This window comes from Heloderma suspectum, chromosome 5 (assembly GCF_057233095.1).
Source record: "Heloderma suspectum isolate Gila_16-S chromosome 5, 16-S_ref, whole genome shotgun sequence".
NCBI classification, from domain to species: domain Eukaryota; kingdom Metazoa; phylum Chordata; class Lepidosauria; order Squamata; family Helodermatidae; genus Heloderma; species Heloderma suspectum.
Window position 1 is genome coordinate 87,052,523 of NC_139462.1, and position 17,242 is coordinate 87,069,764.

General features: G+C 43.6%; 1 protein-coding gene across 2 annotated transcripts in view; it reads right to left on the minus strand.

Moving 5' to 3' along the window:
* Positions 1-12,051, minus strand: part of PDLIM3 (PDZ and LIM domain 3) — a 41,330-nt gene extending 29,279 nt beyond the window's left edge. For both annotated transcript variants that reach the window (XM_084856619.1, XM_084856617.1), the window contains exon 1: positions 11,787-12,051. In XM_084856619.1, the coding sequence (XP_084712745.1) occupies positions 11,787-11,879 (93 nt within the window). In that variant the 5' untranslated portion in view covers positions 11,880-12,051. The remainder of the gene's footprint in view (positions 1-11,786) is intronic.
* Between the last annotated feature and the right edge of the window lie 5,191 nt (positions 12,052-17,242).

Below are 17,242 nucleotides of genomic sequence, written 5' to 3' on the forward strand. Positions count from 1 at the left end.
CTACCCAGGGTTTGCCCATAATCTTCTTCAATAACATTTCACATAAATTCTCAAGGCTGACCTTCCCTGTGAAAGATATCTGTGAAAAGCAGGATCAACTTTATGTCTCTGGAGCCCATTAATTCACACTGTGCAAAAATAAGGTGACAATATTTTATAGTCAGAAAAAGTCACTTTATGACTCAATCCTGCATGCTTCATCTCCAGCCGTTTACTGCTATCATATATAAGAACTCCAGTTCCTAATTCCTGTCTTTGGCACTCCTGAGCTTCAGTGTGAAGGGAATTCCAAGCTGATTGGCTCACATAAAGCCATAGCGCCTTTGCAGTTCACTCCCTTCTGTTCTATTCAACCAACATCAGCCCTGCTGAACATGGAGTCCATCACATGTAGGGATGTCAAAGAAATCCAAAGTGGATTAAAATGAGTTTGGATTTCTGAAAATCTGGTCAGTCATTTGTGAGTCAGGTGGACTCTGCAGATTTACAACTCTTTTTTTCTTTTCTTTTTTAGCAAGTTACACAAATCAGTTGAAAACATGCAAATTAGATGAAATGCATTATACTATTCACTAAATATACTAAAACCTACAATAATGTATATGCCACTTTTACTTAAAATGTTATGGAACTTGTATACATTGGCACAAAAATTACATACTTCACTGAGGGGTTGGGTTTTTATAAACTTTTCAGAAGCAAAAAAATAAAAAATAAAAAAATCCCATTCCGTTGGTGAATGAATGATGGAATGAACAACACCTTCCAACCCGCGCAAATCATGCATGATGGATTCAACAAAATCTGGACATCCCTAATCACAGGTTGAGTGGCATAGAAAGTTACATAGAAAGTTACAAGAACTCTGCCTCTGCACTGAGCCGCAGGACCTTCGGGTGGGCAACTTGTGACCCCTCCAGATGTTGCTGGATTCCAATTCCCATCACCTGTTACCATTGGCTATGCTAGTTATGGCTGATTGGAGTTGCAGTTCAGCAACATCTGGAGGGCCTGGCCTAGAATGTCCTCAGTTCTGTAAAGGTAAAGAAAGGAGTTGGTCGGAATTGTATCCCTCTTCTGAAGATATACAAAGTACCTGCCACAGCCTTCATATTAACATGTTATTTTAAAACTTAGACTTAAGTGACTAGCAAATTCATATTTTAATAGAAAAGAGGCTTAATCCAACCAAAGGCACACAGATAGACTCCCATTCATTTCAACCAGAGAAAGTTTAAGGATGTGCTTAAGTTTCCCATTGAAATCAATTGAACTTAAAAGTGTTTAATTTGGGTCGGATTGTACACAGGGTTTGTTCCTCCCACTACGCAACGAGCAGTATCCACAGCCACAGTAGACAGGTCAGAAAGTTTATCGCTAGTAGAGTTGGATCAAGACTTAGTCATGCTTTGAACAGACCACTGAAAACAATGGGACAATTTAGTTATGACTAACTTGGGTCTCCTCTAAGCATGACTGAGGGCCGATCTACATTGCGCCCGCCATCGCAATGAATTCGGTGTCCTGTCGGGTTAAACACTCTCGCATTAAAATGTGATTATTCACACTCATCCATTTTCCCTGTTGCAGTGCTTCATCGAATGCACGAGCTTGGTTCACAGTCGAGCGCTGTGCTGTTTTCCTGTGTGCGCTTGTCTGATCTCGGATGCTACGCGGGTTCGGCCCTGGTCAGTAATTGGATGGGCGACTGCCTGGGAATCAGGCTTCCTGCACTGAGCAGGGGGTTGTTGTATCCCTTCAAATGAGATTAAGTTTTACCCCCTCCTATCCCCTGCTCCGAATGTTTTTTTTTTTTTTAAATTAAGGCGTTATCCTCGCAGAATCGGGGCTTCTCCACCATGTTTTTTTTCTATTTCAGGCATGATCTTCGAAGATTGGAAGTTGTGAAGCTTCACTCTGCCTAATGGTAGAGCCAGCCTGGTACCTAAGATTTTATTAAGGATTTACCTAAATATGTAATGTATGACTAGGACCAACATGTAGCACACCCAGAAGCACACTCATCAGACAACCACGATTGTCTGCAGCTCTCTGTTAAGTGGTAGACTTGGTGGCAAAACCTAAGTTTACTGACACTTAATGGCCTATTATACAAGCACAGGAAACTATGGCTTAAGGGCTTACTCCAAACTAGAATACAAGGAGCTGGTAAATCACAGTTTCCCGGTTTGGACAGCATGGGAAATGATCTTAAGAAACCAGGATATCTTCACACACACATATGGCTCATTCTCAGACTGATAAACCATGGCATTTGAACTGGGACAAGGTGTGGAATGATCCATGGTTCAAAGTTATCTCTGCAGTTATGGGCGCTGGACATTTTTCAAAACAACAGAAGGGATTATCAGGCTGCAGCCTTAAAAATACTTGCCACAAAGTAAGTCCCATTGAACACAGTAGGACTTACTTCTGGGCATGCATGGCTTTCAGGATATTTACAAAAGCATACAAGCTGAAGGCTGCCTACCTCTGCACTACAACCTTTTTGCTGCAAATCAATCATTATTCCTTTGTTTAAAGGGCAGTATACATTGCTAAGCTTGGGACTACCTTCTGCTAGGAGCCATTCCTTCTGCACCACTCCCAGTGAAAGATAATTTTGAATTGTTTACATGCTGGGTAATACTTTTCTAGAAAACCTTTAAAAATTCCAGGAATCTCTCTCTCTCTTAAAAAACAGACATACACTGTAATACAGTCTGGTAGATAGTCCTATCTGCTTAGTGAGTGATATTTTGGTTTGACTGTAAATGCAAAGCATTTTTGTATGTTCCAAACATGATTTGCTCTACAGTACCTTCCCAATTTCAAATAATTAAAAAGATTTCCAAAAGCTTTTGATGTGGTAACACCCAAACTGACGAAATAAAAGGTTCAGTCTCACTCTTCAGGTTTATTGTGTTACTATGCTTTACCATATAAATTACACTGCCATGGAGTACATTGCAAGTTGTAATACAATGTGCTGCACAGCAAATGGAAACTAATTACATACGCTAGTTCAGACTACAAATAGGAGATTGCTTGTTTGAATTCTCCCCCCTCCCCATCAAAAACACAGTGATGGCCATGACTATGATGGCTTTAAATGGGGATTAGACCACTTAGCCTACGGTAAATTAGACAAATTCATGGGGGATAGGACCATCAACAACTATTAGTCATAAGACCTAAGTGGAGCCTGCAGGTTCAGAGGCAGAATGCCACTAAATACCAGTGGGTAGGGGTGGGCTGGCAAACAGCACTGGGGACTATTGCCTTCCTGCCCTGTATGTGGACTTCCCAAAAGTATCGGCTGGCCAATGTGGTCTAGATAGACCATCAGTCTGATCCAGCAAGGTTTTTCTTATGTTGCAGCCTTCCCCAACCTTGTGCCCTCCAGATGTTTTAAACTTCAACTCCCAGCATTCCTGACCATTGGCCATGCTGGTTGAGGCTGATGGGAGTTGAACTCCAAAATGTCTGGGGGGCACCAGGTTGGGGAAGAGCATTTGCTTTCGAGGATTTGTTTTCAACTTGTGAATCATGAGGCACAATTGGGTCATGCTCCAACCTCATGTAGGAGGGAGAATGGAGAAGAAAGAGGCCAGCAGGTGGAGGAAGGCAGGCAGAGGAAGAATAGACACACACAGAGGGAAGAAAGGATGCAGCTTTGCAAAGAAGTCACATAAGGCACTAGCTCAGAAATGTTTTCCTAGCTAGCCCAGGACAGCCTGCAGGTGGGAGCAGGGAGAGAGAATGAATGTCTTCCCAGGATATAGAATTGCTTCCCTGCCTGGTCACCTCATCTCCTTACTTGCTGCAGGCAATGTGTTAAGTAGTGACTTACCAGCCTGATTGGAACTATATGATTAAAAACAAAAAATGGGGTTCAGGCAAAACTGGAGAGCATCCAAAACAACCCAATAGGAAAAAAAAGAGAAACTCTCAGGATGTTGAAATATAGTTTCATTCCTTGAAGTAGCCCAACAAATTTTGGCCCTGTACCATATATTTAAGATTTCTAAAAATTGCCTGCAGAGATTTCTGAAAAGATATGTCTGCAAGATGTTGCAGGATTCATCTTATATATTTTTTTCTAAAAACAAAAATCCAAACGTTGCAGGTTGTGGGTAAAGGGATGTCCTGGCTCTGAAAAGGCAGAGGTCTACTACTTTAAAGCATTCTCTGCTTGGCAATATTTGTTTGTGAAATGCGACAATATTTACTCTACCTGTCAATTGTCCACTCTGTCAATCCAGCTTTCCACAGTGATTGTATTAATTACAAATTGAATCTTTAGCTACTTTCCATCATCTCTTAACATGCTTTGATTGACCCATGATCTGCTTATCTTGTGTTAGCTCCATTTATTTCAGTGGCCTTATAGCATTGCAGTATGTTGAAAATTGTGCTGTGGTTCAGCCAACTTCTATACTTAGTTTGTCTGGATTATCTGCCCTGAGGTTTTACATTTACTTGAAACCTTCCAGAGGGTTGTCTTACTGTGTTTGGTTTGAGTAACTACAGATAGCGTTTTGAAATGACATCAGTTCCCTTGATAAATAGCAGGAGGCCTGTTCCATAACGCCCTTGTAAAGGCTTTACCTGCTTGAACAATGTAGTCTGTTGAAAGCTTTATGCTACTAGAAAGTTAATTGCAAAAATGGGCTGTTTCTTGATTTGGATGTTATTCTTGAATTATCATATTCAGGGTTTGAGGGGGCTCTGGGCAAAATGCTCTCTGCTCAGCTCCCTCCTCTGTGAGTGGATTCTGGTGGGTTTACCTGGTGATGGTAGCAATGCTCTGAGCAGCACTAGGGGGTGGGTCGACGGCCATTTTAATCTCCCACAATGCCTCAGAGTCCAGGAAATTGTGGGCCATTAAAATAATGGCTAGAACAGGGGTGGGCAACTTGTAGGCTAAAACATCTGAAGGGCCACAACTCCCATCAGCCTCACCATCACCATTGGCTGTGCTTTAAATCTGTATGTAGCAGTTACAACTTTCCTCCCTTTTTCTTTTTACTCTAGAGTAGATGCAGGCCCAGTCCATATTGGGATCCTAGCATGGGGGTAGGGGGCTTTAAAGATCTGGACTGGGCCCCTTATACCTACTCTAGGGTAAAGAAAAAAGTTCTAGCTCCTAGATACCGATTTAAAACAATCTCTATTTTGTTCCCCAGTCACCTCGTGTCACTCAGAGTACTGGGCTGGAAAAAATGTTACAGGGGCTTTCTAGGGGAGGCATCAGCAGTGGATTTTGCCAGCTGCCCAAGGATGTCAGGTCCTAATGCCAGCTGTAATCTTCTTTTCTTTGTCACTGTTTGATAGGAAATTGGCACAGGTATTTATAGAGATATCTACACCTTAAGCTTGAAAGGCGTCGACTATCCTTTGTTAGTTCCCTGTTGGTTCAGACTACAAATCTCTCAAAACACTAACCTCAATTGCAGGCAAACGGGCACAATTCTTTGGGGGTTCTCTAATGTGTACCTGGTTCCCTCAGATGTCCCATCATTTACTTCAGTGAAGGGCTTGGTTCTGTATGTACATAGAACTGTACCCTCCATTGAAGTGAATGGGGAAGCCTGATTGTCCAGAAGCTCTGGGCATTCACTGGGGTGTACAGCCTGAAATGAATGTATTTAAAAGCAAAAACATTCTTAAAGTCATACAATGAACTGTATCTCCTGAGGTTTTGCATAGCAGTAGTTGCAGAGCGGCCCTGTGTCCTATTTTACAGAGGAGAGTCCTCTATTTGAAGGGCTGCCAAGTCCATATCTATTTTAAAGATAAAGAACCCTAAGAAGGAAGAGTAGCAATGTCCTTGAAGTTGCCCATCAACATATAATACCTGGACAGCAGACTAGGGGCTTCTGCACACAGAGCCTTTATCCTCATATTGAGATTGGTTACTCATGGAAGTTTGCAGGTCCTTTAGATGATGTTGCCAATCTCCAGGGTGTCTCCCGTGCTAAATGACCTTTATTCCCTTTTTTAAAAGATCGGAGATAATGAGCTATCAAATTACCACACTTGAGTTCTGCTTGAGTTCCCTCATGAAAAGAGGAAACCCTGCAAAAAGAGGAGCTAGACCACAGCGCCATCTAGCAGCTGTACAGTGAAACATATGGAAGACTCAGATAAGGAGGGAAAGGAAGCATGTGTAAAGGGAGTCCATCATGATCCTGCATTTAAAATGGAAGCAGAAAGTCCCATGTAGAGATGCTCTAGGCAGGCACAAATCACCCGGCCACACTCTTCGTCACTATGGTGAGATGTATCCACATTTGGTGGACACGCCTCTTTTTGGTGATAACATTTCCTCTTTTTTGGAAATGTGTAAGTGACCACCCTAGTTCTAGGTAGGTTTAAACCAACTAGCTTAAATTTTTTTGAGTCTTACAGTGCAATCCTATGCATGTCTACTCAGAAGTCCAACCGAAGTCAGTGGTGCTTACTTCCAGATAAGTGTGCATAGGACTGCAGCCTTAGCCACTTTAGGGCAACTGACTTCAATAGAACTTGGTTGGATAAATCCTTTTCTTCTGCATCAAGCTGTAGAGATGTTAGTGGATTGGCTTAAATCTCTTCACTTCAGGATTGGGCCTGCATTCCTGGGAGAGCTAGTTGTACAATATGGAATTATAATACATTAGAAAAAGAATCAGAGTGGTGTCACAGAAAACAGATGTAACATCAGACAGATGTACCCAGTAAAACACAAGATATCCATCTTCACAATCGCCTTTTTATGTAAACCTGTCTTTCAATACAGACCACTGTAGGCCTTGGATCAGACAATGAGTCTTGTCACACAGCTACCAATGCTATTTGTCTCACAGTGATTCAAATAACAAGACAATATACTTCACTATGAACGCAGCTCCCCTTTGGTTAATATAACGTCAAACTTCACTGAGCGTATTGTAAACAAATGCAGACTAGAAGCCAGACTGTTGCTAAAATACTTTTCCTGAGAGATAATGGAAAGTCTTTCCCCTCTTGTAATTCCATAAAAGGCAATAGCAGTCCAAAACATCCTGATATCTTCTATTGTTTTTAAACCCAGTCATTGCTTTCTTTTTCTCCACCAGCATTTCCATGTCAGATGGCATACATGTGTTTCAGATGAATTTAGATGTATATTTTGCAAAGGTTAAACTCTTCAGACTGAACAGAATTCTGGTGAAAAATTGCAGGGTGTGTGTGTGTGTGTGTGTGTGTTTTACAGTGCTGTGTTGTTTTTTTAATAGGACCTAAAAGGGCAACCTTGTGCAGGTTTCCTCAGAAGTAAGTCCCATTATATTCAATGGGGATTATTCCCAAATAAGAGTGCTTATGGGATCGCAGCTTTAATTTAATACCTGAGATCTAATACACATTCTCCTTTGACGCACTGCAAGCCTTCACAGATGGCAATCATTCTTCAACAGTTTATTCTGAATATGTTGGTATAGTACTTTTAAAAACAGTGAGTTAAAAAGGATAATTAATTTTACTTGTACAGATTCCAGTTCTACAGGGGAACATTAGTGGCTTTTTTTTCATAGTATCCCGTGAAACTGAAATTGTTTGTAAGATAAATGAGATTGAATGTAGACTTCATGGGAATGTTTACGCTTGATTTTATCTCTAATGGGCAGTATCAAGTCAATTAATCACTTTTTAAAGTTCCAGTGGGAGATAGTAAAGTACGTGCTTAACTTTTTCATTCAAATCAGTGGAATACGCAGGGACCTTTTAAATATTTTTGTTAATTATTTCGAACATTTACATCCTACCTTTCAGCCCACAGAGGCCCTCAAGGTTGTGGCCAGTTTTTTTAAAAGCAGGGAAAAGTTATATATAGGTTTCTACCACTAAGGCTGCAATCCTATGCATACTTACCAGGGAGCAGGTTTCACTGAACTCAGTAGGACTTACTTCTGAGTAGAACTACACAGAATTGCTATGTAAGGCTGCAATCTTATACCCACTTACCTGGGAGCATGTCCCATTTAACTCAATGTGGCTTAACTTCTGAGTAAGGATTGCACTACTGAACAGGGAAAACACTATAAGTGTCAACGGTAAGGTACACTGACATCAAGCTACTGGCAAAATGCTATCTCAAGTGTGCACACACACACAAATGGCAATAGGAGGAGAAATGTCAGAAATCATATGAAGTGTCAATATTCCATCACTGGCAACCAGCTTACATAAAAGGCAACCCTTACATATAAAGTAAGGGAAAATACAGAAAAGTGAATTTAAAACATCAGGCCACGCTGGTTATGTTGATAATGGCCACAGTCCACATTCCTATGCATGATGCCTCAGGATAAAGATACAGAGAAGATGTGCATGTCTGAGCAAAGACATGTATTGATTTGGATGGGTTTGGTAGGGGTCTGTGTGCATGCCCCTGTGGAGGACATAGTGCACAGATGTTTCTTGGAATTGAAATAGTTTATTTGGATTGTGGTCAATGAATTAATCCTAAACTTATCAGCAATAGTTTCCTATATTGCTTTTTTCAGCCTTGTAAATAAGCTCACACAAATTATTAGCCTGCATTTTTTATTAGCCTGTTGGGGTCTGGCTGAGGAGGGACTGAGAGCTGGGTTCATAGAAGGGGGCTTCCCTCCTCGAGCACCTTGCTTGGTTTCTATGTTGGGGACAGAGAAAGGACAGAACACTCCATCCTTCCTCTGCCAGCCCTCTCACTTGCCTATATAGAATTCCATGCACTCACCTGCATGCAATTTCTGGTGACCTATGGTGACCAGGCAAGTTCTTAAATACAAGGCTGGCCTTATTTGGTACTTTCCCATGTCTGAAATTTAGTTCCAACTGATCCAGTGTAAAGGCTCTCTGAATCAGCTTTGTAATATGAATGATCACTCGTTCCTAGATGAGCTCATTTTTTAAGGGATTTATACCCCACATTTGAATGTTTCAGAGTGCACTTACAAGCCAACTGTGTGATTTTGATATTCACTCTGGAAAAATACTCACACCTAATCTTTAATTTGTCCCATTATTAGGTACAACTACTTACTTATCATCACTCCCCTCACCCCCTGTATGCAACCCCATATGGTTGGTTTTGTGATGTGTGAACATGAATAAGTATTGTTGCTCTCCCAAGAACATGTTCCTTGATTTCCTTTTCCACAGGAGTTATACTAGTAAACTGTAATCCAGGGGATGGATCCAGCTTTATGATGGATCAAATGTGCTGGTGGAAGTGGACTTCCATTCTTTCCACAGCAGCCCCTTGAAAATACTACATGGACTGTATGTGTCAGTAGATTCCCCCAAAAACAGGCAAAGGGACCTTCCACAAATTGAGCCCTTCCTCTTGTGGAAGGCAAATTCTGAATCCAACCCCAGGTGAATGGTTCTATGTGTTGTCTCCTTGCTGACACATGTCTGGAACTTCACGGGGAGGGGAGGTGAGGTTGAGAAGGAGATGCAATGGAAGAGCAGCAGGAGAGAAAAGGGTTAAGCTTGGTGGTGTAGCAGAGCACAAAGAGGCAATGCCTGGCGCATTTTGATTAGCAGGGACACAGATATCATTTGCCATCCCCCTCAGGATTCCCTGTTCCCTCTGAGCTGAGCTGCAATCCCCACAGTAGCTGGGTGGGGTAGTGGGGGTGGTAGGGAATGAGTTTCTTAGCAACAGTATATTATTCTCTGTTGTAATACAAAGTATTTGGGGCTGGCTTGGTCTTGAATGAGCAAGACCCGTTAGCTTTAGAAAAGCTCCTGGTGGAGATGAAAACTGCTGCAACTGGTTTGTTTATATGGATTATCACAGCTGCCTGCATTTTTGGCCCCTCCTCAGGGGTGTGGCTATGGGGACTGTCATGATGGGTGGCTGCACTTCCAAATTTAACACTACACTTAAGCTCCAGCAGCATCTTGTCTTCAAATTTCCCGCTCCTGAAGTTAGCTGGAAGTTAAGGGCTTTCCACTAAAATAAGCAGCCATGGGGGTTTCAGTACAAGAGTTTGCATAGGGCGTGTAGCTTGACCCTACATGCCCCTTCTAAAAGGGCAAACCTGCTTCAGATGGGGTAAAATTTAGAACAGAGAAACAGCAATAGTGGTTGTAGGCTTTTCCCTGCCCCCTGTTTCCCCACTCCAACTCCTCCAAACTGCTTTGCCCTTGTGAGCTACAAATGTGTGTTTGCAAGAATAAACATGCATCAGAAGCCCTAAAGGAGGAAAAGTGCCCTGCGACAGGGTCATTTGGAACAGAGAAATGGTGGCTGAGAAAAGGGCCAAGTGCTCTTCCCTCCCAGGCCACATCATTGCTGTAAATCCCCCTGCCATGTTCTTTGGGGGGTCGGGGGAGGAAGCACTGCCATGTTCTTTGGGGGGTGGGTACTATTACACTTGTTAGGATGCATAAGGAATCCAACCTTCTTCACACCTCGCCCTTTCTCCTGGGAACTACCTTTGAACAAAGAACATGCCAGGCATGGTCAGGCTGTGATAGACCCCCAAATCCGCATACGCCTTCACCTTCCAAGTGACTCAGGGTATGTTAACAAGGTATGGTCGCAATCACCTGGAGGATGCATGACCAGCTCCTCCTAGGCTATTGACTGACTGGTCACTTTGAGTTTCTCTCCCTGGGAACTGCTCAGCCCTCACCCCACCCCAAGAAATACCTGTGATTGTGAAATCTTATAGTTGATAAAGAGTCAAGGCAAAATTCTTCCACGCCCTGGAGTCCCAGGTGGGCTTCATTCCTAACCCCACCTGTGAGCTGCTCTGGTTGAGTTACTCTTAGAATCTTGATCAATGAGACTTAGGGCACAATCCTATGCATGTTTAGACAGAGAAAAGGCCTACAACTCCCAGCATTCCCCAGCCAGCAAAGCTGAGAGTTGTAGGCCTTTTCTCTGTCTAAACATGCATAGGATTATGCCTTTCGTGAGCTAGTTTGAGGTTTCATTTTATTTTTACAGGCAACTGACTCATTCTCAACTTCTCTTTGCTTGGTTCTTTAATAGACAGAATGGGAAACCAGAGTTGATTTGATTGTCTTGCCTAGCCAGAAACTGGTCGTACCCATGTGCTGGACTGCTTAGCAAAAATGCTAACCTAGTTGTTGAGGAGTTTAAAGGAGGCTCTGAAACAGGGATCTATTCTTCTCTATATAGGAAAGCCAAAAGCCTGGATCCCATGCACCCAGGGTAAGAGTTAATATTCCATTACACACACACACACACACACACACACGGGAAACCATTTTTTCTGAGCCTGTCCTACTTTGCAGGGTCAGGGGTGCGGCCTCACTGGTTTGTCACAGAAAGTAACATGAAGCTAGTTCCTTTTAACAGCAAACAGCCACTGCCCTACTTGCACCTTGCATCGTACATGGACAGCACAGTCTTACAGACATCTACTGAAAAGCCAGTCCCATTGAAGTTAATGGGTCTTACCTTCACAGGTAACTGGCTAGAGTTAACAGGTAACTGGCCCACTCAAGAAATAAAAAAATAATCCCTTAACACGGAGCAGTTCCAAGCCCGCGCACTCTTCATAGACACATTTGCTAACACGTATAAAATGCGGATTGCGCTGTGCGAACAAATAACAGCCTTTTTGCCCATGGTCTTTACAAATGCAGTGCGTTTAAACTTGGAAAAAAGAAACTTGCAGCGAGCAAACACAATCCGGACACTATGATCTCTGGCGAAATTCGTACTTCCACAGCCCCAAGGGTGTCACTTTAAAAGGAAAAGGAAAGCGCTGAAATAAATGGGAAAAAGGACATACCCTGGATATGATTAAGGGCTGGTTGAAGTCGATCCCTCCGGTCAGCCGGAAGCCCCAAGGCGCGGGCCCCGGGAGAACGACGTTCTGCGGCATCTTCCTCCCAGCAGCGCCTTCCCGAGGGCGTCTGTGACCAGCGTCTCTCCCCTTCGCTCGCACGGGGGTTAGGGCGGCCGAGCGGCTGGGAATTCAGGGTCCCTGTCCTGTCCGGGCCGGGTCAGCAGCGGCTCCCAGTCTCCAGCGCGCCGGGGAAGCGCCCCCTTCCTCCGCTCGGCCGCAGCGATCAGCGCTTTATCTCTGCCCCTGCCTGACGTCAGCGGCCCCCGGTGCCCTCCGCCCAGAGGGAAGCGCCAACTTCGGTCAGCGAAACCCCGGGCGCGCGCCGCGGACGTCACGGCGCAGCACGCGGCTGTTTCCCGGGACTCTCCCGCTCAGGGGGGCTTCGGGTTACAGCTTCCCATGCCTCGCGTAAAGCGCTCGGCCCCTTGTTCTGCGAGGCTGATCGCGCGCGCCGCAGGTCAGCCTTCCGGAGGTGTTGCACTACAGCTCCCATCATTCCCGGCTAGCATGGCCAAGCTGGCAGGGAATTATGATGGGAGTTTATACCTTAGGTTCTCTCTGGCTGGCGTACTGAGTCAGTTGGGGTGCAATCCTACGCTTATTTAGAGAGCCAGCGTGGTGCAGTGGCGAGAGTGTTGGACTGGGCATTGGGAGATCCGGGTTCCAGTCCCCACTCGGCCATGGAAGCTCACTGGGCGACTTTGGGCCAGTCTCACACTCTCAGCCCAACCTACCTCACAGCGTTGTTGTGAGGATAAAATGGAGAGGAGGAGGAGGAGAATGTAAGCCGCCTTGGGTTCCTTGCAAGAGGAAAAAAGGCGGGATAGAAATGCAATCAATCAATCAATAAAATTTAAACAGAAAAACATGTATTTATTTAAAATATTTTTTGGCTGCCTTTCAGGACAGGAGCCCTCCCAAGGCGGCTTAGCACAATAAAATACATAAAACAGTTAAAATATTAAAAACGATAAAAACATAAAGACAGTAAAATACCAATAAAACCAAGTCCCGCCATTCCCCAGGCAGCATCTTTAGGCTGCATGTTTCCTGGGAGTAAGCTCAATTGAACTTAATGGGGCTTCGTTTCGAGGAGACATGCACAGGATTGTGCTGTTAATTATTCATCTGTTCATAAATAAAGGCGTCTTCTCCTGCTTGCCCGGCCTGGCCTTTCCTCTGTTGGCTCCCCTGTGTTGAATTGTAGAGAGGGCCCTGTTTGCCTGGTTTGCAAAAACGCCAGGTGCATTGATGGCTTCCAAATAAATAGTCATAATGCACCAAGATATTTATCTAGGATAAATAATTATTTTAATGAGGCAATTTGCAAAACAGTAACTTCCCTGCCATTCATAGCACTCCTCATTCCTTTAAACTAAATTACTTAGCCCTCATCCATTATTTTCTTTTACATTTGAAATGACTGCTAAAATATTTTTTTATTTATTCATTCATTCATTCATTTTAGTTATCTAAATGTGTTTACTCTGCCTTCTGGCCAAGACGAAAGGTCAGATTTCACACAATTTGCATCCCACCTGTCTTTCAAGTGATTCAGAGTAGCATACATGGGGTTATCCTAGTTTATCACAACAATCGTGTGAGGTAAATTAGACTGACAAGAGTGTCCAAGGCCACCCAGGCTATAATCCTGTTCCCATTTATCTGGGGGTAAGACCCACTGAATTCAATGGGACTTACTTCTGAGTAAAAAATGGGAGCTTCCTAGCTGAGTAGGGATTTCAATCCAGATCTCCCCATCCAAATCGTATGCTCTCTTCACTGCACATAATCTCAAACTTGATTTGATATCATACAGAATTTCATTTTTCTTCTTTTGTTATTTAATGGAGGATGGAAGTCCTGGCAGGCATTGGTACCACAGAACAAAATTACAAAGGACACTGGGTGGTAATTGGACCAACTACTGTTTAAAGTGTTATGAAAAAGTATTTGCAAGGAAGCTCTTAATGCGGACCAGTTACCCCTTTGGGGATTAATTCATTACAGTTCTGGAGGAGATGTAGATTAGTGGTAGGTCACCTTCTTTACTTGAAGGTGGTACCAAGTTCACTCAGTCCCTGGAGTGAGATACATGCACAAATGGGGTTAGGATTAACCTGATGAAAGGCAAGCTCCCCTGCACGGAGAGTACTCTGTGTGTGTGTCAGAATCTGTATGCCAGCCTTCCCCAACACCCTCCATATGGGTTGAACTACAATTCCCATCATCCCCAGCTAGGATGGCCAGTGGAGGGCACCAGGTTGGGGAAGGCTGATGTACCCAGACAAACCAGCGTTGGGAGTTTGGAGATGGTCCTGAGTAATAGGTGCCATTTATATTTTTAAAAATGTGGGATCGACCATTGTATGCTTGTTTCTCCATCCCAGCAACCCTTGGGAGAGTCATGGGTGCAACTTCAAACCATCTCAATACCTGACACAGCCCATTTTGAATGTCTGCAGCCCCCTCCCATGTTCTCTCTTAAGACTGTAACTAGATGGGGATTCTGTGGCTTGAACAACAGCCGCTTCCCTCTCCCCCTTTTGCTTTGTTTAACATCTTGCTTGATGGAGTTCTGGACAATTCAAAAGCTTGCACACGATTTTGTGACCTTTAGCTGGCCTAATAAGGGTACTGCCCAAATACAGATTTTGGTTTTTTTCCTGTGGCCAACATGGCTGCCTTTTTCTTTGGAAGCTGTTTTGTCATTTACGTAGCTCATTGTTGCAGAACGACACCATAAGTAACTGGTGCAGCCGTGCTTGTTAATATCCACTTTGTTCATCACTGAACACTTTCTAAATGTTACTTACAGATTTTATGTTATGTAGTACGGGACTTCCTTTGGCAACAAGCAAACAAACTGTGGTATGTGTCATAGCGTGTTGTTCTGAACTCTTTGACAACCTCATAGGCTAATCTATTGAACAGGGATCAAGTTGATCACAGGGCTGACTTAGCCTCCCGTCAATGGTGATGCAGGATCTTTTGCATTTTCACAGCGTGGGGTGGGCATTAGTAGATTTGGGGCACAATCCTATGTCATGTTCAAGCCTCAATGAAGTTCTTTTTCATTTCTTTCATTTGAGAGATGGCTTAACACTTTAGCCATTGTTGCTATGGAAAGATTGGCCATGTTTATTGGCCCCTAACATACAGCGGCAGCTGCAAGACAAATATGGTGGCATGTTTTCAGTCCACAGATGGGATGCAAGCCAGCATTTTGGCAGCTACAGAGTCTAGTTAGTCATGCTGAGGCTTTTCAGTGCATTGTCATCTGTAGCTGTCCAGATTGCTATAGAAGAGGGGGTATGTTTTCCCCAAACCCCATTTCTCGCAACATAGAGTTGTGAGATTAGCCAGTATTACTAGGTTCTCAGGTTATCTGTATCAGACCTGCAGCATTGCCTCCCCTCATACTTGCCTTCCCCGATTGCCTTCCATTGCCCCTTCTTTGCCCCTGTGATGTTTTTCCTGTGGTTTGCATGCATGTACGTACAAGAAGCAGCCATGGGGCACTGAGAAGGAAGATGAACATGTCCCTTGAAAAGGCAAACTTGTGCACCTTAAGTAAGTAAACACAGGGAGCTGCTCCATCTTGCTGCTTGAAATGACAAGCTGTCATGCCTGTGCACAAAGAAATAATATGACTCGATTGTTTGGTGTTGTTGTTTTAATGCTCAGCTAAATGGTCAGAGTTTCATAAGATGAAATGGTAATGTTAATTAGGGTTGCCAGATCAAACCGTCTATTGCTGTTTTATCAGGGGTGGGCAACTTTTGGCCTTCCGGATGTTTTGGCCTATAGCTCCCATGATCCCTCACCATTGGCTATGCTGGCGAGGGCTGATGGGAGTTGTAGGCCAAAAAAGCATCTGGAGGGCCCCAATTTGCTCACCCTTGGTAAGAGCAAATAGGGACTGGCTCTCTATATAAACTACTCTGGAGAAGTACAAGATATGAGAAATATTTTCAGTACTGCATATATTTCCACTTACTATCTTAAAAAAGTAACAGGCAGTCACAGCAAGGCAAAATCCCCATGTATCTTGCCTGAATTAAATTTGGCTCTTTTTGCACTCATAGTTAATTCGTGGCTGAGAAGGCTGTTGTGAAAGATCAGAAAAATGCAGGAAAATATGAGGAGGAATGTGCGTGATGTTTGAACTTGTCTGTGTGATATTTCACTTGTAAACACTTTAGGGCACAATCCAGCCAAAGCTAAGCACTTTTCAATAGGAAAGATTTAAGCACCTGCTCAACCCTTCAATTGAATTCAGTGACACATGCAATGGCTTCATTTTGGGCTGGATGGTGCTCTTACACGTTAAATCCTTCAGGAATGCAACAATTCATGTTTAGTTTCTGATCCTGCAGTTTCTGAGATGCACTCTGGGTTGCTGTGCTAAAAATGGTAAGTTCAGACATATCCTCAGCAGGGAACGAAAGCCAGGCAGAGTACACTTGCCATAAGCTGTTAGGGTCAAATGTACAGTCACTGTTTGCATTGTGAGCATTTGTTATGGAACGTAAGTACTCTCTGATAACCATTTGCAGAGGCCAAAATGAGTTCCACATACCTCAGTCTATATTACACTGAACAGCATTCTTAAAAAGTCAAATGTTTCTACTTATTTGTCATTTTTCACACGCACACACACACACACACACACACTCACTGCTTCAGCTTTAGAACCCTCTTCTGATTGCATAAGACTTAGCTGGGGAATCTATATTTCCCCCCTCCAGATTCTGCAGCAAGGAAATGGTAATTCTGAAATCATTATTTCAAAGTTGGTAACACATTTCATCTCAGGCGGGGGAACTAAGAACATTCTTACATACATGCAAAGAAATGAACTAATACAGCCCCTTTCCATTAAAATAACAGATACTGCAATCCTAGGCATATTTACTCAGAAGTAAGGTCCATTGTGTTGAATGAGGCTTACTCTCAGGCAGATGTGTTTAGGATTACAGCCAGAAGTTGTTATGGAACCTTCTCCCCCAGGGCTGACCCTACCACTAGGTGAAGCGAGGCAGTTGCTTCAGATGACAGCTCCTGGGGGATCCGGGGGGCAGAAGTGAGGTCAAACAGAGCTATAGGTCCTACACAGCCTGCCCTGCACCCCCTAAGTTACCTCGCTGCCCCTCAGGTGTGGTGGAGGATGCCGTCCCATTGCCAGTGTTGAAGTAAGATTCAACTATCATTCAAGTCACTTCTGTATGTAGAATGGTAGAGGGTTCCATGCTGACTTAGCATGGTTGGAATTGTAGTTGAAAACATCTGGAGGACCCCAATTTGAGGAAGGCTGACCTAGAAGGATTGCAGTTGTTTCTTGATAAGGCAACAAGTATCTTTATCCTAAGTCTCTTTTACTGGTCAGTAAATTCCAT